Source organism: Eubalaena glacialis, chromosome 9 (assembly GCF_028564815.1).
Source record: "Eubalaena glacialis isolate mEubGla1 chromosome 9, mEubGla1.1.hap2.+ XY, whole genome shotgun sequence".
In the NCBI taxonomy this organism is placed as follows: Eukaryota; Metazoa; Chordata; class Mammalia; order Artiodactyla; family Balaenidae; genus Eubalaena; species Eubalaena glacialis.
The window spans coordinates 122,565,338-122,590,137 of NC_083724.1; the positions used below are offsets into that span (position 1 = coordinate 122,565,338).

Below are 24,800 nucleotides of genomic sequence, written 5' to 3' on the forward strand. Positions count from 1 at the left end.
CACGCTCACGCTGCTTTCTGTACCGCTCACCGCACCCCGCGCGGCGGCGCTCACCACAAAGTGGATGCCTACTTGCTGCTCTGCAGAAAACGATTCCTCCCAACACTTTCATGTAATATTACACTTTGGAAGATCAATAACTACACAATTCGGGCTCACTGAACAAAACTGAGTCAAAATACCAATTATAGTTAAATATTATAACCAAAGTTTAGTTGACATTTTAAATATAAAATAATGATTTTTCATGTCCAAGAGGACAAGAAATAGACTCTTAAGAATGTAATGCAGACATTTTGCTTTTCTTTGCCTTAAAGCACTAGTTTTTTCCTTCGGCTGTAAATGCATCTTAAATGGAGGCAGCCTGGTAAAGAACCTTTTACTAAGGCTGACGGGGAACCTTTGCAGAGGCGGAGTAAAGGTACCCCGAAGCTCTGCTGAGTGCTAACCCAGGAACCACGCTAGAGGGGCTGCAGGTAAGCCACGCACCCCGACAACGAAAAAACAAACACCTCCTTGGCCAGGATTCAAATCAAGGCTCTGTTGTACTGAGATGTTTTCTGCCCTACAGCATCATGCGATATTAAAAAGATGTTAACTGCTCCTACGGTGTTGCATTCACAAGTGTGCAGGGACTGGCGAGATGAAAACCAGTCCTGCATAGGCCACATGCCTCGCCGTGCCCTCCTCCCCCACCCCGCTCCTCTCTCAGCCACAGACACACGCGCGCATGCGCAGGGCCCCGTTACCTAAGCAGGCGGCCGCGCCGACCATGGCGTAAAGGCCGGGGGTGATGCAGTCGGCCCCGACCTCACACCACTCCTTGAAGATGAACCAGTCGTGGTGATAGTAGGCCAGCTGCTCCACTGCGATGCCCACGATGCGGCCAGCGATCGCGCCGATGGCCATGCTGGGGATGAACAAGCCCGACGGGACCTGCAACGGGGCAAGCGCTCGGTGAGGCACCTCCTCTGCGCGCCTGCTCCAGACAGACGGTCTAAGCCTTGAGGCACAGCACGAAATCCCGGCGCAAAGGGAACTACAGCAAACCCTTGTTCTAACTGTAAGGGCAACAATCCCACCAGCTCAGTTACAAAGTAACAACCCATACTCCCCAGCCCAAAGAGAAGGTGACCCAAGGGTTATTTCTCCGTTAGCTCAGGGGTCTCTTCATGCCGGTCCCTTACATACACACATACATGAAATGATTAAAAGGCGCACAGTTTTCTTGATTCAATTTAGTGAGGAAACCAGGAACGGTGCAGACCAACTATTTAACCAATATTAAAAGACCAACAGCTCCAACCTGCCAGGCACGAAACGAGCCCAGCACAGAGCAATACGTGTTGACAACTGTGTCAGGTCATGAAAAGAATATGCACACAGAAGGGATCAAAACAGACGTTTCACTCTCCCACCAGGTAGGCCCTCAGCCAGAGTGGAGGGCAACGTGGGCCTTGGCGGCCTGCCCGCTGCCTCTGGCTTCCGTGGGAGAAAGCTGGATTTACAGAACAGACTCCCTGCAGAAGTGGGGGCTGTAGTGGCTCTTCTAACTTGGTTCTCTATGAAAAAAGGGGAAACTTCACGGCTTTTCTATCACTTAATCACGGCTTTTCTATCACTTAACCCACATGCCCAGCGGACTAAGGCAGAGCCCAACAGAAGAGAGAGACGGTGGTTCCAAGGCTGCTGCTGCTGCAATCTGCTGAGCTGCAGCTGTCCTCCCCATGGCTCACGGTGCTGTGTCACCGGTGAATGGTAGCAGCTGCGTCAGCCACAGGCGCCGGCCTTTAAAGAACGAGGGTCCGAAGGACAGACATCTGATTTCCACACACATCACTGACGATCGTAAGAATTACATCTCTGGCAAATCACTAACTGATGAATGTTATTCTCACTTTCATAAATTCAAAAGAAGCAATGTCCCAGGGCACAAGGCCTAGCTGCCTGAAACCCCTGGTGGAAAGGCCTGGTACTCCCAGGCCTAGTGACTGAGCTCTGAGCCCACAGGGCCCTCTCCAGCCAACATCCCACAGTGATACAGGAGGCAGAGCAAGGGCTCCCCACACACACCCACATCCTAATTCCTGGGAATTGGTCCGCTGCACGCAGGGGGGATTCAGGTTGTTTAATCAGCTGACCTGAAAACAGGAGATTACCCGATGATATGGGTGGGTCTGAAGTAATCACAAAGGCTTTTTAAATGTGAAAGGCGGCTTTAGAAGAGCTCGTGTCAGAATGCTGAGATAAAGCAAAGACTTGACCAGCCATGGCTCTGAGGATGAAGGAAGGGGGCCAGGAACCAAGGCACGTGGAGGCTGGAAAAGGCAAGAAGACAGACTCTCCCCCAGAACCTCTGTAAATCCCTGTTTGCATCTTCACTTTAGCCCAGGGAGATCCAATTTAGATTTCTGATGTCCAGAACTGTAATAAATGTATGTGATTTGGGGGTAATTTGTCACAGCAGCAACAGGAAGCTACTAAAAGTGGTTTTAAAACATAATGATGAATTCTCTGACACCCCTTCCCACTCTGAGGCAGAGTGTGTGTCCCCTCCCTGAACCTGGGGCCTCTGTGACCGCACAGAGACACAGAACTCAACAGGAGGCGTGCTGCAGGACATCCTTGGCTAGGTTAGAAACGGTCCTCTTGGAACCATGCTCTGGGGACCCTGAACTGCCACCATGTGAGGAATCTACCCACCCTGAGGCCACCACGAGGGAAAAACCAGAGACAGACAGGCAGTGCAGGGGCCCAGATGGTCCCCCCCAGCTGTCTGAACCTGCTCAGCCCAGGTGCCTGACACACGAATGGCTCTGAGATGCCTGACACACGAATGGCTTTGAAATGACCAGCCGAGCCGTGTCTTGATGACAACCGTGGAACTGACCACGAACACAATATGCCCAGCTGAGACCTTCCCATCCTACTGACCCAACATCAAGAGCACAGTAAGCGGTTCTCTTAAGCTGCTGGGTTTGGGGTAAGTTGTTAACCCAGCAAGAAATACCACGCTCAACAATATATCCTAAAAAATTCTTCTTTTCATTACTAAGAACTGAACCCAAAAGATAACTTTTTCAGCCTACATTTATCAAGCAACCATCTTTAGATAAAACTTTCATTTCTCATTCCATATACAAGTTCTGAACATGCCAAGACTACTTACATATCACCTCACAGGAGCACCTACCTTGATACCAAAAGTGAACACTGTCATTATGATTTTAAATATGAGTGCCAAGCATAACTGCCATATAGCTGAATATACTCCAAGGCCTGCTGGACGATCAGGAATATCATCAACGATTTTACTGGCGTTCATGTCATTTCTGTAGTCACAGAGAGAAGAGGATTCCAGGGGGCCGCAGTCTGTGAAAAGCTCTTTAATCAGTTCGCTGGTGTTGAGCCTCGTGTAGGGATTAGGGAAGGCTGCCACAGCAGTGATGGCTGCAACAATGATGACCTCGAGAACAGGATACTTTCCAAACTTGGTGGATTTGCGTCGGCGACACCAGGCAATATTTGCCCTAATGAAAAAGGCTCCCCACAGCCCTCCAAATACCCCGAGGAGAATAAAAGGAAACAGTTCAAAAAGGTACCACGGTGTATGATACTCCACATAAAAAAGGACCAGACGGCTATTACCAAATGGATTGATGGATCTCAAAACAAATGCAGCCACTAAAGCAGCAAAAAATGATCTCCATAAAGTTTTTAGAGGAAAATAATAGCTAACCTAAAAAAAAAAGGAAAAGAAAAATTAATGCTATAATTTTATAAGATAGTTCTGATATGTTATAACTTGAACGGTAAATATCAACACTCTAAATTTTGCTGCAGCTAGAATTTACATATAATGGATTTTACCGTGGTAAGAAAAATACAACTATTTAGTAACTTTGGCTATCACATCATTACTAATTCACAGTATCAACTGATTATAAATGTCTAATAATTATTTAAAATACATAGCATTGTTATTTTTAACATGAGCTTCATGCCAATTCAATCATGGTAGTTAAGAATAAATGTACCACCACCAACTCCTGTTAGTTCATAAAGAAGTATTTAATTTCCCTCTTATATATTAAAGCAAAAAGAAGAACATAAACAACTGGGGGAGAAAAGTAAATTTTAAACATTTCTAAGTCACATTTTTGTGTAAATGTGTAAAAACTCTTAAGCACCAGTGAGAACACAAAAACAAAATATTCCACTGAAGCGACCAGAATTATTTCCTTAAACATCAATAACTGCCATAGAAATAATCACACAAGAAAAACTTAAAAAGACTTAGAAACTGATTAAAAATCTTTAAATAAAAACAAGGCTATAATTTAGCCAATAAGGATTGTTTCCAATATTTTCTATTTGAGCTTACTCTTATGTTCAACAAAGTTAAATTTTAAATAATCACTAACATTTTATACATGAATAATATTTTAAAAAGACTTTTCTCAATAAAGAACATATATATTACTTTTCATGACTTTTTAATGTAAGAAAGAGTGAAAAATAACTATGAAAATAAATTTGAAAACTTAAAAGCAAAGTCTGTATCTATTACACTAGCTATAAAACTGAAAAGTGTGCCAAAATACATGTGTAATGGTAATTATACATAATTTTAATTACTGGTTGTTGTTGTTTTTAACCTACCTCTTCCAGGCTGAAAAGAACTCCTCCGATCGGTGCACCAAAAGCTACAGAAACACCTGCAGCCGAGGCAGCTGATAGCACCTACAAAGAGGATGCAGGTTATTTCACATGTTCTTATAAACTCAAATATACCAAACACAAATTCTTCATGTTACTCAAATTTTCGAAATGCCCTTCTGAATTTAACTCACATGTCTCCCTCTCTCCAAGCAAAGGCAAATATTTCTTCTAAAAAGATTTTCTTCTCTTCTGCTTTAATTGAAAGGTCACTCTTATATTCAATATTCAGTCAAAAAACATTTGTGCGAGATATACCAATGTAATAAGCAGGATGTAAAGAAAAGGCAATGACCACAGACAACCTTCGAGATGTGTGTTTGAGGACGCCAGTGGAGAGACCAGCAGAGAGAGCTGTTTGTTTGTTTTTAAACAGGATATTATTTCTTCAGATTTTGGAGCTCACTGCTGCATCATTAATAATTACTCCCGCCCACGTCCTAGTGAAATGTCCAGGGAACTTAAAACCTATAGCGCTCCCTACAGGTTCCGTTCCCTAAGTCCTCTGAAGAGACCGCTCCTGCCCCCAGGGGAGCCTCGGCTGAAGGTGCAAACCACGGCCGCCCGAGGGCGCACGCGCACCACAGGCCACAGCAAGGAAGAAACAGCACGCGCGGGCCTCCCTCCCGCCCCCAGGCGGCCAGTGAACGCTGCCCACCTCCCACCAGGGCGAAGCCAAACACACATATCAAGTCACTGGGCACCTACTGGTAATCAAGTACTTTCCTAAGTCTTTATTCCTTTCACTACTTTACTCCAGTAAATATCTGAGGCTACCAAAGCAGTTCCTCAAATGGTGAGTTCTGACATCTCTGAAAGAGAAATCTGAAATAATAAAAATTAAGTTCTAAGTGTTAAGAGCACGAACTCCATAGTCAGGCTCCACAGTCAGTAGTTGGTAAATTAAAAATGAACAAATACTTGTTTTAATTAAATCGTACCTGGCTTTAGAAGGCAGACTGCTTATTTGGGGGAGGAGGGAGAGCAAATCTAACTTACCGTTTTGTTTTTTTCCACCAACAGGATTGCAGACAACAGACTTAACTGAATTCTCTGACTCTACGTTTATCATAATAGAATTTTACAATCAAGCTAGCACCCACATACCTAAAAGTCACAGCTGTTTTTGTCTGTTTCATAAACATCTAAGAATCACTTAATTTAAACACGTCAAGGAAGTGGTCAAGGGAAGAAGGCCAAAATACGAAGCCTAAATGCTTTCAACTAACGTGTGAACTCTAGTCATTTACGCGCCAAGGTGTCAGAATCAAGTTAATGTCATAAACATTACTAATCTTCACAGTGTGCACATTAAAATCTGGGTGAATTTAATTTCTATAATATTTTCTAATAAATTAATTTTTGTACTTATAATGAATAAATAAAAATTAAGGGCTTCCCTGGTGGTGCAGTGGTTGAGAATCTGCCTGCCAATGCAGGGCACACGGGTTCGCGCCCTGGTCTGGGAAGATCCCACACGCCGCGGGGCAGCTAGGCCCGTGAGCCACAACTGCTGAGCCTGCGCGTCTGGAGCCTGTGCTCCGCAGCAAGAGAGGCCGCGATAGTGAGAGTCCCGTGCACCGCGATGAAGAGTGGCCCCCGCTCGCCGCAACTGGGGAAAGCCCTCACACAGAAACGAAGACCCAACACAGACAAAAATAATAAATAAATAAATTAATTAATTAAAAAAAAAAATTAAAATCTTACCCCACAAATGTCAAGGTACAATAGCCAGTAAAGGAACTGCACTGGGTAGACAAATGCAGTTGAGACTGGGGAAACAGGAAGGGACTGGGCTCCCAAAGTCTAGAGCTAATAAGAAGGTCCCAGGAGCCCACTTTTCTTCTAGAAAATAACCACAGCAACCTAGAAACATCAGGGGAACTCTATGATATATCAAGTTTAAAGGTCTCCTGGAAGATCTCAGGCAAGAGGAAGTCCTGTATCCCCTTAAAGTGAATCTCTGATGTAACCTCAGGAGGTTAAAGACCCTTCGAGCTTCCCTAAGGTGCCAGAGAGCTCTCTGAGATGACACACCTCTCTCACTGGGCATCAGACACCTCCTCCAGAGGAAAATAGCTGGTGAGCTGGCCCACCCCAGGAGAAACACTGATCCGGAGAAACAGGAGTAAAAACAATGTTACATTTGGGAAACACTTCAGAGGAGGCGAGGTGTCAGGCAAAGCAAAAACAAATGCAAACCTTTGTGAAATTCAGCTGAAACCAACGGACACCAGGCCATCTAAACCTCCCTGAAATACAGGAGTGAGCCGCACTGGGGTTGGACTCCAGACACATACTGGAGATCATTCAGAACACATTAAAATTGTAATCTGAATACAGAATTTATCCAATGAGATCTTTACACTAGGAAATTCTTCACTGATTAAGTCTATGTAACAGATGTTCATCTGTCAAACAACAGAAGACGCTTACCTCTCTTTTCTTAGCTTCATTTGTGCTGTACTTCGGAAAGAGGTAGGAAAAGATATTTCCACAGCAACAGGCAACGTGTACCAAGGGCCCTTCTTTTCCTAAACTCAAACCTGATGCCACAGCCAGTACTAATGTGATGGTTTTAATCATTAAAGTCCATTTTCCCAAGTAGCCTCTGATGATGAATCCACTCAAGATAGTTTTAATCTATAAAGGAAAGATCAAGGCAGCTTAATTTCCTTTAAGAAACATGAGACCTTAACTAATAGATTACTCTCTTGTTTTACTCACCCTGCAAACTTTGGTGGACAATGGAAAGATTCACAATTCACTTTTTGAAAGCTTGAACTATTATGCTCTATATAATAAATCTGTAACGTATTCTAATTCTCTTCCCCAGCAAGGATAGAAGGCAACCCTATCTCATGAACAAAACTAATATACCAGGCCATGTTAAGGGGCTACAGACTTCAATGCAAGGGGTATAATTACATAACCAGCAAATGGTAAATTGGGATATTTCTGTTACAGACATATAATACAGTTAGATACATTTCAGACATTCTGTGTCAGAAATGAAGATATTTTGCCTTTAAAGATACTGTGCCTTCTCAGAGTACTGTAATAATGTGTAATATTTTCCTATATATTAAGAAGGATGAGTGACAACTGCTAAATACTACACAGTATTGCTCCTTATTAAAGATATTCTTAATTAATACAGCTTTAAAATCACTAAAATTGTTTTTAAAAGCAATGCACTAGAAAAAGCTAGTAACTTATTTAAGACAGAAAAATAAAAAGGGAAAAGAAATAAGTTCACATCATGTTCAATCCTAAGTATATTCTTCTTTAAGTCATTGTTGATAAAAAATAAAACCCAAAAGTTTGTACTATGGACCCACTATGATCAAATATTTATTTTAAAGTACAAAAGGGTTATAAATGTTATCTGCCAAATTCAAGGGTTATTAACTTATCTAATTAAAAGATAGTTATAAAAAGAAAATGAACGTAATCAAATCCGGTTCATATGAGCAAAACATCAACTAAATCACCAAAGAACTTTAGGCTGCAAGATATTTTCCAGGTTCTTGGTGTTTAGCTGAGTGCTGACATTTGTTTAGTCATGTGCGAAATTAGTGGTGAGGAAAAAAAATCAACCTCCACAAAAAACAATGAAATGAATATGGGGAAGAATTTCTTTCAATGATGTCTACTATCAGCTGACATTTTAAAAATTTTCTTTTTCATATTACAAACAAACCACTTCCCCAGAAAAACCACTACTTTTCCCCCCTACAGGCAAAAAGATAAGTATCACAACTGCAAAATGTTAATGACACTAAACACTGCATGGCTTACCTCTGGAATCCCAGAGCCACAGGCATATGGAGCAAACACCTTCACCAGGGAAACGGCAAGAAAGGCGAAACTCAAGGCCCAGAAGATGTACATTATGTAGTTCATGATGTATGAACCAGGACCCTAAAAAACAAATCGTTCAATAGCATGAACTTAATTTACGGGCACCACTAATTCAAGTGCTTGCCACCTAAGCAGCTTGGGTAAAACTTGTCGAAGGCTACTGGTTTACTGCCACAATAATAAAAGCTTTACATGAACAAAATATTTAAGTAGAATCTAGAAACATATTTGTATACATACCAAGGAGACAATCTATTTAATATTTTTCCTAGCTTCTTCCTGATCCTCAAAGTCTTGTTGCCAAGAATCTCAGCTGCACTTCAATCTCCGCCAACCCACAAACCACTTTTTGTAAACAGCTGGTGAAGACAAAACTACCTTCACACTCAGATTTCATTTTGCTGCGATTCTCCTGAAGATTAAGTGAGAAACAGCATACTGCCCATCTCACCAGCAGATATAGTCTTTTTAGTGCTAAAATTCAGCTACAACAAAATTTTAAAAACATATCCATATCTTACCATGTAACCATATATATATATATATATATATAAATATATATAAAATATAATATTCTAACTTCTAAAATGTTCTTTATAGAACATCAACAATAGTAAAATACTCATTTAAAAACTGTCATGCCACAAAGAAAAATCTAGGCATTTCTGCAAGATATCTCCAGTTAGAAGGCTTATTTTCACTACAATTTTTGATAATTCATACTTCCCAAACAATTGTGATGTATCATGTTAATAGGCACTTTGTGGTTACACAGCTCCTACTGCACTTCTTTTCTACAATAAGAAACACATTTTACGTCATAACCCAGCAGATTTGTATGTGGCTATGCAGTTAATAGAACAGCCTCTTGAAACAGTACCTACATTTTACTCATGGCAACGTATTCTCATATTTTCCATTCTATCCTATTACATTTCTTTCTTTATTTTCCTTTAATGCAGTTGCAGTCATCTAACGTGATTAATTCTATAATTAAATGAATTGGAGACTCATTTCACGGTATCAATTATTAATTCACTTTGAGACAAAGCAAGACTCACCTCCGCTTGCCCTATGATTAATTCCGCCCATGTTTTCCACTGTGGACATTTATCCCTCTCCTCAAATGTGGTTTCATTAGACCCCCAGCAACACTGTTCGTGGTTGTACCACAGTGCGCTAAGGCAGATGCCCTCCTTGAGGTCAGTCATCCAGTCGGCGGCGATGTCTATTAAACCAGCCAATGCCCCTGGAAAAAATGTTGGAGGTGGTGAAAACAGGCAGTCCATTTCTGGGGAGACCAGAACTATCAGGTTAAAAGGGTCAAGGAAAGCTGGGGACTCCCTACAAATAAAGGGTCATAAAGGGAATACTACACAAATTTAAGATTTCAAATCGTATTAGAAATAAGTTTCTGTTACTTTTTAAAAAGTGTAAATAGCTATTCTTTAAAATAAAATTGTTATTCTTCGCTTGAAATTAAAACTACTTACATCATTAAAATTCACTGTGATTTTTAAAATGTGTCGGAATCTTCCAAAGACAACCACCTGGCAGAGGGGCTCATCTCAGGTTGTGAAAGTCATAGTTTTTACTAGTGTGTTTTAATCTGAAACCTAATCCATAGATTTACAAAGGATCTCAAGCTCATTAAAATGGAATATCCGTTAGAATTAGTGAAACTCATGGCATTAATGAATTACTGTGACAGACTATCGGGTTTTTTTTTTTTCTTTTAACAGAAAATCAAATATACCAAGATCATCTTACTGACAGAATACAGAGAATACACAAATTTATGGTCAAAATCTAGGTCCTTCTCATATAAAAAGATCAATGGGTCACATAAACAGTGGCCAGCCAATAAGGGGTATCAGATGCCTCTACTCTCTACACAAATTTTAACTTTCCCTCATGTTCTTCGGGACATAATCTTCCACAGTGGAAGCTGAAAGTCAGTAAAACAGCCCTTCGTGTTTGTTTTCACATCTTCAACTGCTATTAAAGTCTCACCCAGAGGGCCTCTGGGCATGGTGCAGCCCACACGGAGCTTAAGTGTGGGCTCTGACCGTGGCCTGCCGACTCTCTAGCTACATGACCTCAGTCAAGTTGCTTAAGCTCTCTGTGCTTAGTCCCCTCGTCTGTTAAGACTCAGACCATAGGATTGCCATGAGGTTTACACACACATAAAGCTTTTGGAACAGTGTATGACACACAGGAAGCACTCAATAAATATTAGCTATTTACTGTGATGCTAACATTAAAATATACTTCACTGATCATCTGGTCCAAACCATGTATTTTACAGATAAAGAAACAGAGCGAGAAAGATCAGCCAAATTGGATAGACACGTAAGGTGACAAAGCCAAGCCTAGATCTCTGAGCCTCCTGCCTCCTAGTCTTATATTTAAGAAGATTTTTTTGAAGGAAAGAAACGAAACAAATGCTTCTAAAAATCGAAAAGTACCTGAAAAAAAATTGCAAGAAGGAGCGGAGAACTATTTATTATCCTGTTAACCAAAAAAGGGTTACATTAAAAATTTTCTTTACCTGATGCCAATCCTGTTAGTGTTACTACTAGCCATCCTGACCACGCATCATACAAACTTTTTGTCATTTCCCATGCTGATTCTTTCTTTTTGCTGTTGATCTGAAATTAGAAATGTTTATGTTTCATTTTTCAAACTACGAACAGAAGCCACAATTCTAGAATCTAACAATTTTCTCAGTTACTATACATGGAACAGTACTTTCTGAACTAAATAATGGGATAAGTGAGTTTGGGGCAGAATCACGAGGTCAGACACCTGTGACCCAGATGACAAGCATTTACCCAGAAATCTGTATTTTTAACAAGAACCACAGGATGAGAGCAAAGGGGTCCACAAACCACATAAAGTCTGACATAGATTGTTTTAAACTGAATCAATCTTAGCTGGTATACATCTTTTATACTAACAGAAATAAGACCTTATAGCTTGAAATGTCTGTCATTCCCTGCTCATTCTCTGCTTCTAGCAGTTAAGTGGAATATAATAGTCTTTAAAAGGCAAGGTCAGTGAATAACAGTACTATGCCCATAAATGTAGTACAAAGCAGTCATGTGAATAAAGGGGCTGCCAAAATGTGTAGGCCTGTAATATGCGGGAATGGAGCGCTTCAATCCCAGGGGAAGGGTCCCATCACTGTGTAAGGCAGAAACGTCCTCTACAAATACAGAGCAGGAGGTGAGATTCGCAGGACGGCAATAGATTTGATTTCTAGATCTCACTCTAAGACACAAGAGGGCAAGTCTCTCCTCTCTTCCTAAGAAACGATCCCTAACTTGCCCAAACCTCTTCTGTCCTTCTACCACAGCTGCTTTACAAAGCCACATTCTCGGGCCAGGACTTCAGTGCTCCTTCATCCCACGGGAGGGCTACAGCTGGAATTCAATGATCTGGCCTATTTCAAACATTTGCTCTATTTCAAGCCACAAGGCTCCATTCAAAAGACTCAGTAAGTTCTAAATTGAATGCGGCAATTTTATTCCTTCTGTATTATAAGCAACCAATCACAGATATTAACCATTCTTTAGAATTGAAGGTAGGTCATTCCTTTCAAAAACAATAAACCTCATGTTGCTCCTTCCTCTAAGTAAGAATAACTGTAATGTTTAATGAGATATAACATTAAGTAAAAATTTGAAAATCATCTAAATGTTCACCAATATAGTACTGGTTAAATAAATTGCAGTACATCTATGTCATGAAAAACTCTGTAGCCATTAAAAAAGAATGAAATAAATGCAGTATCGTTCGGGGGAGAAAAGCAAGGTATAAGTGTGTATAGGATGCTATTTATTTACTTATTTTTCTTAGTTAAATGGTAGCATCCTAAGTAAATAAATATATATGCTTGTATTTTAAAAAATAAAGGGACAAAACATAACACTGAAAGTGTGAATCATTACCTGTAAGAGGAGGAAGGCACTAAGTTGGGAGGCACAGGGACTATAAAAGAAAGTAATTTGTATGTATAACCCTACTGGGATAAACACTAAGGACAAAAAGTATCGTAAAAAAAGAAAACACTAAAAGTCTTCAGTAAGCATATTGCTGGCGAGAGTGTTGGTAGCATTATTCTGAAATAACACATCTGCCGAGTGTGTGTCGTGAGGAGAATCAGTGCATGTGACACTGAGATTCCGGGCTTGGCTGAAAGGAGATATAGGTTTAAGGACCAGAAGTCAAATGAAAGCCCTCCAGCATTTAATTTAAATTAGAAGGTTCCTCTAAACTTCAGAGGCTAGAAACAATGGCCAGCCTGCAAGCAGTGAGAGCCTCCAGCACTCAGGCTGCCTGTGTACCATTTTCCTTCAAAGGAACCAGAGCTCCTTGGAGAGGTCCAGGTTCAGTGCAGGAAACATGTAACATGAGCCAGGATTATCTTGTCTTCCCAGAATACATCAAAGTCTACTAAGCACAGGCCAAAGGACTCAGGCACCAACCTAAATAAGCTGCCACTGGTCAGAAATGGAATAACATGGGCATCAATAAGGAGAAAAATTGTGATGATTAAAACACATCAAATATGTTTAGACCCATGAAGATACAGAAACAGCTACCAAACAAGCAAACCAAAACCTCACTGGTCAACTCTGAGGATGCTAGGGAGCCATGAGGTGTCAAACTTCCTCCCTTCTCTGTACAATCCGAACTTGAGGGAATCCAGATAATTGGTGTGGGAAGGTTCTCTTTATAGAAAAAGTCAAGCTAATAAATAAAAACGGAATGAGAATTAGATTGCTACCATCCTGCGAAATACTGACATAAATATTTGAAATGATATAATGCTGAATTTGCTTCAAAATAATCTGGGGTAGGAGGGCTACAAGGATAATAAAAAGTTTAGGGGAAAAAGGAATTAGATAGCTATACGCACTGATATAGAAAGTTTTCTTTTTTTTTAATTTGATGCTTTAAGAACAACAGTAAGAACATCTACATGTAGAACTTCCCAGCTTTAACAGAGTTTTATGCTTATATAAATAAGCATATATTAAAGCACTGAAAATGATATTTGACTTACTTAGAAAGAGATGATTGATGTGAGTAACTAGGACACTCACTGACTACTTCACTTATTGTTATATTATTTGAAATGTTTTCAAGGACCATGGACTACTTCCATAACCAGAGAAAAAAAGGGATGTGTGCTGTGGTTTTAGTTTCAGTTTTCCCTAAAATTTTATAAACACGGTATCTATGGACCCTTTCTTACCCCTCACTTGAGAACACATTTAAGCCCTCCCTGAATATGTCAGTGACTCTGTAAAGTAATATACTTCCAAGTACAACTGTGTTTACCTAACAATCACACAAGGTACGGAATTTATAGTGTGTGTGATTTAGGCACACTGGATTAAAACAGTGGTTCTCGGGGGCTTCCCTGCTGGAGCAGTAGTTAAGAATCCACCTGCCAATGCAGGCGACACGGGTTCGAGCCCCGGCCAGGGAAGATCCCACATGCCGCGGAGCAAGTAAGCCCGTGAGCCACAACTACTGAGCCTGCGCTCTAGAGCCTGTGAGCCACAACTACTGAGCCCATGTGCCACAACTACTCAAGCCTGAGAACCTAGAGCCCGTGCTCCGCAACGAGAAGCCACCGCAATGAGAAGCCCGCGCACCTCAACGAAGAGTAGCCCCCGTTCACCGCAACTAGAGAAAGCCTGCGCGCAGCAACAGAGACCCAGCACAGCCAAAAATAAAAATTAAAAAATAAATTAAAAAAAAAACAAAACAGTGGTTCTCATAGTGTGGCCCAGACACCCTGTGTGTCCCTGAGACCTTTTCTCAGGGGTCTTCAAGGTCAAAGCTATTTTCATAGTAATACTAAAACATGATACACCTTTTTCACCACGTTGATGCTTTCACTGATAACGCAAAAGCGATAACAAAACTGCTGGGTCCTCAGCAGAGTCAAGGCGGTGGCATCCAAACACCCTGGCAGCCATCACATTCTTCACTGCCACTTAGAGCTAAAAGGTAAGTAAGTGCCAGTTTCACTTTGAAATGTCTTTGAGGAAGCAGTAAAAAGTATTGCGCCCCGTCCACTGAGGCTTCCTAACACTGCGTGTGATGACTGAAGTATACACACAGCACTTCCGATGCACACTGAAGCCAGAGGCGAGGCCTTGAGGAAAAGCACCTGTGCCATCTACTTGAGCTGCAAAATAAACCGCTTCCATGGAACACCCATATTACTTGAAAGAAAACCACCAAGCCATGGTTTTTCAGACTTGGAAATTTGACAGGTATTTTTCTCAAAAATGAACCAAGTAAGCCTGTCATTTCAAGTAAAATGTGTATTTGCTTCCAATGATAGAATTTGAGCTTTCAAGTAAAAATGAATTTTAGAAAACTTGTAGCCATCACTATAAGAATGACAGATCCCAATCCTTAAAGACTTTTCTGAGGAGATCAGTGTTGATATTAACAAATGTGCCTTTTTTGATATTGTATAATGATATGGTATAATGAAAGTGTCAACTATTGAAAGAACTGCATGAATCAATGAATCACTATTTTTTTCTTTCTTTCTTTTTTATTTTTTTATTATTTTTCAAAGGATCATGGCATAATGTTACAAAATCATCCATTCAAAGTTCAACAGGAACCAACAGATTTTAATGTAATAGGAGACAAAAAGTTCACTGATACAGTTTCAGATTACACACTGCATCTAACCTTTAAGAAACTACCACTTGTCACTGTCACTGTCATGCAGTATCAAAGAATATCCACAATGATCTGAAAAGGTTATTAAAATACTCCTGGCTTTTCCAGCTACACGTTTGTGTGAGGCTGGATTTTCTTCATCCAAAGAAGAAAAGTTTTTACTTCAATCAAAACATATCACAACAGATTGCAGCAGCAGATATGAGAAACCAGCAGTTTTTAGTAAACCAGACAACAATGAATGAATGATTTATAAAGATGTAATACAATGTCACTCTCTCACTAAATATTTTTTATTTTGGAAAATAGTTATTTTTCATAAAAATGTGTTTTTTATGTTAACATGTAATGGGTTTGTTATTGTTACTTTTAAATGAATTAATATTTTTGAAATTTCTCAGTTTTAGTAACTAATATGGTATTATCTCTTATTTTCAGTTACACTCTATTTATAATGTTCCCAGAAGAGGTAAATATTGACTGATGAATCTCAGAAGCAGTACTTTTCATAAACAATATAATCTAAGTCCAACTTTAGGTTTAATACACATATATACATTATTATGAAAGGTAATACCTAATTTGTACAAGCAATTATTTCGTTTACAAGTAACTTTCAGAGCTCAAATTTGCAAACGGCCTTTTAGAATTTGGAATTTTATTTTCAAGAGATTTTTTTTTCTCTTTTAAAATTATTTTTGGATTACACTGTATCAGTAAGGCACAATCGACAATAAAAAAGTTAACATAAGTTGTAGTTTTTAGCAAAAGCCATTCTTTTTTTGATTAGTGATTCATTACAACATTCAATATGCCCTATACAGGACTCAATTTGAGAAATATCTCAGAATTTAAAACCAAGAAAGGGGATAAAAGAAAACAGCAAAACCCCGGGAAACTATCTCCCCAGTAAGCTGCTTCTTTTTCCAACAACTGAAATTATGTAATACGTCTCCTCTTTTGCCGTAGCTGCTGTGCTGCTCAAAGCCAGATATCATGCTGACTGCTACATCTTGAACTTGGCTTCATCCTCCCTCAATTCACATGTCACGTTTTCCCTTTCCTTCCTGCTTTGTCTTACTATACTTCTTTGATTTTAAGCTACTTCAAATCCTTTCCAGAAAGACATGGGATATAAATAAACTTTTTAAAAATTACATAGAGAAAAAACATATTACTTATAAAATGTAGGAACTTACTTGAAGGTACTTTTAATGTATAACATATTTTGGCAGGCCGAGATCACATATTATTAAATGATCTAATTGTGCACTGTCATTCTAAAGACTACTGAAAACACTCACCCGTCTGTGCCTTTCCCTGTCTTTACATCTCTCCCGCACCCAATCAATGGTGTGGAAATCGTCATAGGTACCAACGCCGGGGATGGGTTCATCCAGAAGGTCCAGCAGGTGGGTGGAACTGCTGATGCTGCCTCCGTTTGTCATGGTGTAATGAGTTCCTACAAAGCAAAAAGGGGACCATGAGCGTGCTCTGTGAGGCACAGTGGTGAACTATGCAGCCTCCTAGCAGTTCATTAGGGATTTGTAAAGAAACAGTTACCACTTGAAATAATTACACTAAAACAGAGGAGGGAAAGCATTAGAAAAATTCATCTGAAACTTGGAAATAGGCAAAAAGACTATGGCATGTCCTTTCCAACTCACACACTGTTCCCTAAATCACCTTTGTCATCAAGCTGGTTCCCTCATTAGAGTTCAATAAATATTTGACAAGTGTCCACTATGTAACAGACTTGAAGGTACAAGGAAGGAGACAAAAACAATTCACAAAAAAGAAATAAAAACTGGCTATTAAATTTGAAAAGAAGTTCAATCTAACACAGAAAAAGAAATGCAGATAAAACCTACAATATCATTTTCCTCTATCAGACTGGTAAAGATTAAAAAAGCTGGCTAATGCACTGAGTTGGCAAAGTTATGGGGAAAAGAGGTCCTGCCACAAAAGCATTAGTCTCAGTATAAACTTGTATAACCTCTTTGGGCAGGCAAAGCTACACAGACAATCTCCAACCCAGCGGCCACATATCTAGGAATTCTTCCTGCACTTATCCTTGTACAAGTCCATAAATCATGCACAGTGTGGGGAGAACATCTTACTAGTGCTCCAGAAAGTAAGCAAAAACAAATGCCAGATGCTTACGATCTAAAACAGGGGTCAGCAAAAGAGCCAGAGAGTATATCTTTTAGGCTTTGGAGGCCATATAGTCAGAACTACTCAACTTTGCCACGGTAGCACAAAAGAAGGCATAGACAATATATAAATGAATGAATATGGCTGTGTTTCAATAACAGTTTATTTACGGGTGAAGAGGGAGATCTGACCTAACCCCTGACCCTATTTTCAGGTACAGATCAGCATGTTTAATTTGAAAATTATTTAGTAAAATTTATTTTGGTTTAAAAGTTACGCTTACATGTATATTTAAATACAGAGAAAACAGTATGAAGAGAGATGAAACAACACGTTAATAATGGTTACCTCTGGCAAGTAGATTTGTTAGAAAAAGCAGAGAATGAACTTTGTCTGCATAACCCTTGTAGGTATATAAATATATATATATACACACACACACATATATGTAGTATATATGTATATATATTTCAATGAAAATTACTTTTCTAAATAAACACACACACTATTAATAGGGATGTGAACGGGACTGAGAATAAAGGAATCCTAATGGATCTAACAATTAGTTAAGTGAAAAGAGCAACAAACTGCTACCAAAAGGCCCAGATTCTAGTCTTAGACAGCTAAGTAACTTTGGACAAGTCATCTTCAAATATTAAGCATCTAAATGATATATGTTATGTATCATTTTGTTATACCTTATAACAAAGACATATAAGCAAAGAAGCATTTGGAATTTTTCTAAAGCCCTAAAAACTTAGAAAAGCTGGTACATAATTTCAAACAGGTGATCTTAGCATAAGTGATTACAGATTACATCTTCAAATTATGTAGCAATAATATAGATTTTATGCCAAAAATCATCTAAAAGTGTGTCATTTTAATAAAAATGTACTGATATAGAATATAAGGAGTGGCACTATACTAATGTTTAAACAAACACTATAAAAAGAAACCCAAGAAACCAGTTTATTTTATTCTGTGGCTTTTAAGGAATAGAGCAACATTTCCAGAATACTCTTGCACTCTGATGGTTTAAAACTGACTTGTCCTCTTTCGTTTACAAAGAAACTATCATAAATGTTAAGTCATTCACCAAAGGATCACGTGGCAAAGCCAGAATCTGAACCTTCCCCCCTCGCTTATAAACAACGCCTAGATTAGAGCAGGAGAGGGTCTTGAAGCAGTGGGGCGGTGGGAGGGAGAGACACACACAGCCACCACGCCAAGACAGGGACTCATTTTGTTACTGTTCAGACAGAAACCAAACAGATGACACTGTGGGTTGCAAGCTCTGTTTCTTGATCAGTCAGAGAGGCAGTATTAGGAACAAGCATTAACACAAAAAGGGTTAGTATTTCAAACAATGTAGTAAGTACTGAATATTGTACTGATACACTTAATGTCTCTTCACTTCTAGCAGACACAACAGAGCTCTCTCTTACCTCCCCATTTAATACATTTGTGCTTGCCTTGGATGGGTGTACAACTTCTACAAGGAGAGGGGTATACTGATTTCAGTGTGTCGGCAGAAGCCCTCCGGGAATAAATAACTCACCATTTTGGCTGAGGGTTTAAAGGCCCAAGCCCTGCAATGGCCCATGTTTGCTTACATAAAACATATGCTCTAAACCTTCCTCTTCAGCCTTTACATACACTAGCTCTTTCTTCCTCCCTCTATCCTGACTTTATTCACTAATTTCCACTTTGTGAAAGCTAACTGAAAGGCCACAAATTTTCTTAAGAAAAAGCGACAGGAGAGTAAAAATAATAAGGGCATTTATAATATCTTGACGAATTTCAGAATCTGACTCCGCTTTCTGTACGATAATACTAAAATTGGTCATTGTGAAGATGGTTTTTGGAGGGAAGCACCAAAGCCTGTACACCATTTAGGAAGACTTCTGGGGTGCTCTGCCCAAAACGCATAATCAACACAACAAATCCAAGCTGAGGGAAATTCTGCAAGATAAATGGTTTGCATTCTTCAACAATGTCAGAGTCACGAAAGACGAAGCATGACTGAGGAGCGGCTCTAGATTAAAGGAGACCAAAGAGACAGCCACGGAACATAACCTGTGCCCTGGACGAGCAGAGCAGGACTGGGACAGACATGTTTGCGCTTCTGTGTTAAAGGACACAGGGCAACAAGCAGCAAATCTGAAAACAGCCTGCAGCTCTAATAACAGTACTGTATCAATGTCAATTTTCTGAGTTTGAAAACTGTACTTAGCTATACATAAGCTATATATCCTTCCATAAGGAAATATACACTGAAGTATTTAGAGGTTAAAGTGTATCACGTCTGCATCTTACCCTTATAGAGTTCAGGAAAAAATTACGTGGTAATTATATGCACCACATACATATACATAGCCGTATATATTATGTATTACACAGAAAACAGTACATATAACAGCGAGAGAAAGAACAAGACACAGGATGAACAAATGTGGTAAAATGTTAACATTTCAGGAATCTGGGTGAAGGGTATATGGGATTCTCTGCACTATTTTTCAACATCTCTAAGTTTGAAATTAAAAGAAAAAAATTTTTTAAGTCTACTGTGATATATTTTGCAAAATTCAAACTTTTCCCCTATTTGCCCTTATCTGGGTAGAGTTGAAGAGACATGAACTACTGATCTTTATTATTATCTTCTATGAAAAATCAAAAGCAAAATTTCTATAGCACCTAACACGCATGCACACAATATGTCACCAGCCCCATGATGAGAATTCCCAACCGTCTGCACCATGCAGGTACTAAGCAAACACAGAGTGTATCCCTCCAACAGGCTTCTGAGCTAGGGAGGGGCAGGGAGAGACCACTATGCCTAAGTTTGGAGGCAGCACCACACACACATCCACAGAAGCCCTGTGTCCTGCCTCAGTGACTTTCAAATCATTAGTCTGCAGAAACTACCCTGACATCTAACTTACATAACTACACAGTAATTCAAAAGTCCTGAAAGTCAGATATAAAGTATTCAACTTTTTAAACCAGAGGACCCTGTGCACCAATGATTTATGTTCTGGGACTTTTATGTGTGTCCCTTGGAATTTCTGGAGCTGCCACTGCACATTTTAGGGTAGGAATTAGCCAGAGCAGTTTGTGTCCCCAACAGACTATTTGAAGTCAGTCTGTCCTCTCATGCCTATTTGCTTCTACCTGACACAGCAATGCTGTTTGAAAAAAGCAGAGTATGGGAGAAATGCTGATTGGTCTTGGTTTTGGGGGAGCCCACAGAAACAGAGATTCACTGTTTCCCCTCTAAATTATTCCGAAAAGAGGTTTGAGTCCTTGTGACTCTTGCTATCAAATCGGCTTAGAAAGTAACCAAGATGGATTTTGCTATGAAAGTAAAATAACACCTTTTTGCTAGCTGATTAGAATATTTCTCTGGCTCTGATAAATATAATTAAAAGGAATCTTCAGAAGAAAAAGGCAGACATTTCTTTTTTTTTTCTTTTTTTGGCTGTGCCACGTGGCATGCGGGTTCTTAGTTCCCCCACCAGGGATAGAACCCATGCCCCCTGCAGTGGAAGCACGGAGTCTTAACCAGTGGACCACCAGGGAAGTCCCAAAACGCAGACATTTCAATCTGGCTTTAACCTCTCTCCTTTCATCCTGTTTCTTACTGGGTTATTATTAACAAATGAAAGATATATCATATTGAACGCAAAATCAATTAACATATTTTTTATATTTAAAGTCTGCTTTGGACTACCCTGGTGGCGCAGGGGTTAAGAATCTGCCTGTCAATGCAGGGGACACAGGTTCGAGCCCTGGTCCGGGAGGATCCCACATGCCGCGGAGCAACTAAGCCCGTGAGCCACAACTACTGAGCCTGCGCTCTAGAGCCCGCAAGCCACAACTACTGAAGCTCACACGCCTAGAGCCCGTGCTCCGCAACAAGAGAAGCCACTGCAATGAGAAGCCCACACATCACAACGAAGAGTAGCCCCCGCTCGCCGCAACTAGAGAAAGCCCGCGTGCAGCAAAGAAGACCCAACGCAGCCAAAAATAAATAAATAAATAAATTTATTTTTTTTAAAAGTCTGCTTTACGATTGCTAAATAAAATTCAAGAATCAGCTGGCTATTAAAAAAAAGATTCACACTTCTACGTTAGTATGTGTATGACATCGCTACATGCATTTTCTTTTATAGTTTGTTCTGCCAAACTTGGAAATCTGAATAGTACAAAGAAGGAGAAAAGGAAAGACTGTCTGTCCTATTCTAAACTGGGTAGGGAACATTCATTTCTAACAGGATCACAGAAATGCCTATATATCCCTCAGTAGGAATAATTTTAAAGGTATTATGTTTCCTAACAATAACAATGGTTTTTAAATGTTCCTAATTATCATTTCTTTGTGTATAGTTCACTGCAACCTAGATTCGTTTAAAGTTTAACTTACGTATGATAAAATGAGATGAACACAAATAAATTATATTTGTGTGTTAATAAAATTCTTAGAAGCAACTGTGTAAGTTATCCAGCTTCCCCTCTCCACTTCATCTTATGCATGAATGTAGCACATACCTTGCAGGTAATGCCACAAACACAAATTAAAGTTCTCTCATATGTGGGACTTCCCTGGTGGTCCAGCAGTTAAGACTCCGTGCTCCCAGGTTTCCCTGGTGGTGCAGTGGTTAAGAATCCGCCTGCCAACGCAGGGGACACGGGTTCGAGCCCTGGTCCTGGAGGATCCCACATGCCCCGGAGCAGCTAAGCCCGTGCGCCACAACTACTGAGCCTGCGCTCTAGAGCCCGTGAGCCACAACTACTGAGCCCGTGTGCCACAACTACTGAAGCCCGGGTGCCTAGAGCCCATGCTCCACAACGAGAAGCCACCGCAATGAGAAGCCTGCGCACCGTAATGAAGAGTAGTTCCCGCTCGCCGCAACTAGAGAAAGCCCGTGCGCAGCAGCGAAAACCCAATGCAGCCAAAAATAAAATAATTTATTAAAAAAAAATAAAAAGACTCTGAGCTCCCAATGCAGGGGGCCTGGGTTCGATCCCTGCTCAGGGAACTAAGATCCCACATGCCACAACTACTGAGCCTGCACACCGCAACGAAGAGCCCACGTGCTGCAACGAAGACCCAGTGCGGCCACAATAAATAAATAAATAATAAATTTTAAAGTTCTCTCATATGTTAAGTGCATCCCTCTTTCTTTCCTAAAATATTACTTCAAGGGTTGGTTAATTAGGAAATTATAACATGGCTTTCCTAAAGCTGTTCTCTGTCCAGAAGACGAAGAGGTCGACAGGATGAAATAAAGGGGTGAGGCCGCATTTCCCCGACAAGGCCTCTCTTTGTCTCAGTAAAAACTCTTGTTATAGGTGCATGAACACAAAATGACATGATTTACTTGGACCTCCCATTTCTCAAAGCATGTGCAGCTCTCACTGATCTATCTGTGGAGACAGTAGCAAAGACGTACCAGGACACCTTTTGGAAATACTACTCATCAGGTTCCTTATCCGACACGATCTCCTCGTCCTCTCCACACGTGTTCCCCACCAATTCAGGAAACACCCACCACCACAGGGAAAGAAACACACAGCAGAACACAGAAAACAAGATTCAGTGCTGTGGCTTCTACGAATTTCCAACTCAGGCTTTTGAAACCCACGTAAAAGGCAAAGTCTTAAAAGCCAATACCTTTGAGTTGTAAGCAATGGGTTTCTGGGTTTCAAAATGTTTTAAGTAAAAAAGAGAGTTTCTGCAATAAGCCTTGGATTGAAAAAAGAACAGATGAAGAAGCAATTCTACACAGTTACATAAGGTTTGCGGGAGAAGCAAGGAGAGGGAATTGAGTAAACAAGAGAGTTTAAAATAGTTAAACTGGCAACGGGTTTCAGCTTTTAACATTTTATACAAGAAAAAAAGATAAGATCTAATTAGCCACATTTATTTATAAGCTTTTAGCATATTTTCATTACTCAACATACTTTCTAAAAACCATCTCATGTCATTAAATGCATATGCACATCATTTTCAAAGGACTTCAGACTACTATAACTGTTGTGATGTACGCACTCTATCATTTAGGTTAGTTTGCATTAAAAACAGTATATACAATGAACATACGTGTACCTAGTCATCCTCTTTTCCAATTAATTTTTAAATTTTTAATCTTTTTCTTGTTCTTAACTTTTTTCCCAACCCTATGTCCAGATATTCAATATTAATAACCAGATATATCGCCAAACTTAAAATAACCACATGACCTAGTAACTGTCCTCAGATTAGGTTAATATTTATGTAATGGATCCTTATGGTCTCTGCCCACCTAGTAACCCTTTCCCCTTCTTTCTGAAACAGAACCCAATTATTTTTAGGAAACTTCTATTCCTCACTGCATGCAATCTTGATGGGGGCATCAATCAAAGTATCTTCCCCTGTCCAGCTAAGAAAACGGCACACAATCCAAGGTAGGTTAATCAAACTCTACCTCTTGAAAATATAAACCCTGAGCAGAGTGATACAGACAGTAGGAGTTTATTAATTTTAACACCTGAACGTTAAAAGGATATAGGATAGTCCCTGCTACCTAGATCCCCAGATCTTAGAGTATAAGCAAGTATGATTTGAAAGTAGTAGCTCCCAAATTTAAGACAAAAACTTTTCTGGAGGTCTGGCTACCAGATGCCAGTGACTACCCTTCCACTACCCAATGGCTGAAAAACAGTAACAAGAAAAGACTAGAGAAAAGGTCACTTTCTTTTCAGAGTGCCCTAGTAGAGAAATTCCATGACCTTAATGCACTTTGAGGTCAGAGAGACCTCGAGTCAAATCCCAGTGCTGCCACATAAGCCAGCACGAACTACGAATTAACCTCTTAGAGGTAGCTGGGTGATCTCACCCACTTTTAGAGTGTGGTGTGTGGACTGGAGATAAAACATGTAAAATACCAACAAATATATCTGACAAACAGTAGGAGATCAATAAACACAAGTTATTGTTTCTGCTCAAATATTTTGGCATTTAAAATTTCATCAGGCTTAATTATGTTACTCATATGGTATTAATCTTAACCAGAAGACTGAAATATGACAAAGGGAAGAAAAAGGGTCTTGCAAATTTGAGCAATGAGTTCTTCTGCAACTGTATACTGAGCAAAAATCTTGTAGAGTTTTAACAGATAACTTAATTCATTACACCTGGTATGGACACAAAAACAAATTTCTAAAATGTATGGTCGGACATCCCTGGTGGCACAGTGGTTAAGAATCCGCCTGCCAATGCAGGGGACACGGGTTCGAACCCTGGTCTGGGAAGATCCCACACACCTCGGAGCAACTAAGTCCGTGAGCCACAACTACTGAGC

The 24,800-nt window shown here is 40.0% G+C and overlaps 1 protein-coding gene across 7 annotated transcripts in view; it reads right to left on the reverse strand.

Annotated features, from left to right (window-relative positions):
* CLCN3 (chloride voltage-gated channel 3) overlaps positions 1–24,800 on the reverse strand; it is a 92,199-nt gene that overhangs the window by 23,753 nt on the left and 43,646 nt on the right. For all 7 annotated transcript variants that reach the window (XR_009702110.1, XR_009702111.1, XM_061200786.1 and 4 more), the window contains 8 exons: positions 16,608–16,765; positions 11,135–11,234; positions 9,645–9,832; positions 8,521–8,643; positions 7,156–7,362; positions 4,663–4,743; positions 3,194–3,739; positions 750–936 (listed from right to left, as the gene is read on the reverse strand). Coding sequence is in view for 5 of the 7 variants with exons in the window: in XM_061200786.1 (XP_061056769.1) it covers positions 750–936; positions 3,194–3,739; positions 4,663–4,743; positions 7,156–7,362; positions 8,521–8,643; positions 9,645–9,832; positions 11,135–11,234; positions 16,608–16,765 (1,590 nt within the window). In the remaining 2 variants the exon portion in view is untranslated. The remainder of the gene's footprint in view (positions 1–749; positions 937–3,193; positions 3,740–4,662; positions 4,744–7,155; positions 7,363–8,520; positions 8,644–9,644; positions 9,833–11,134; positions 11,235–16,607; positions 16,766–24,800) is intronic.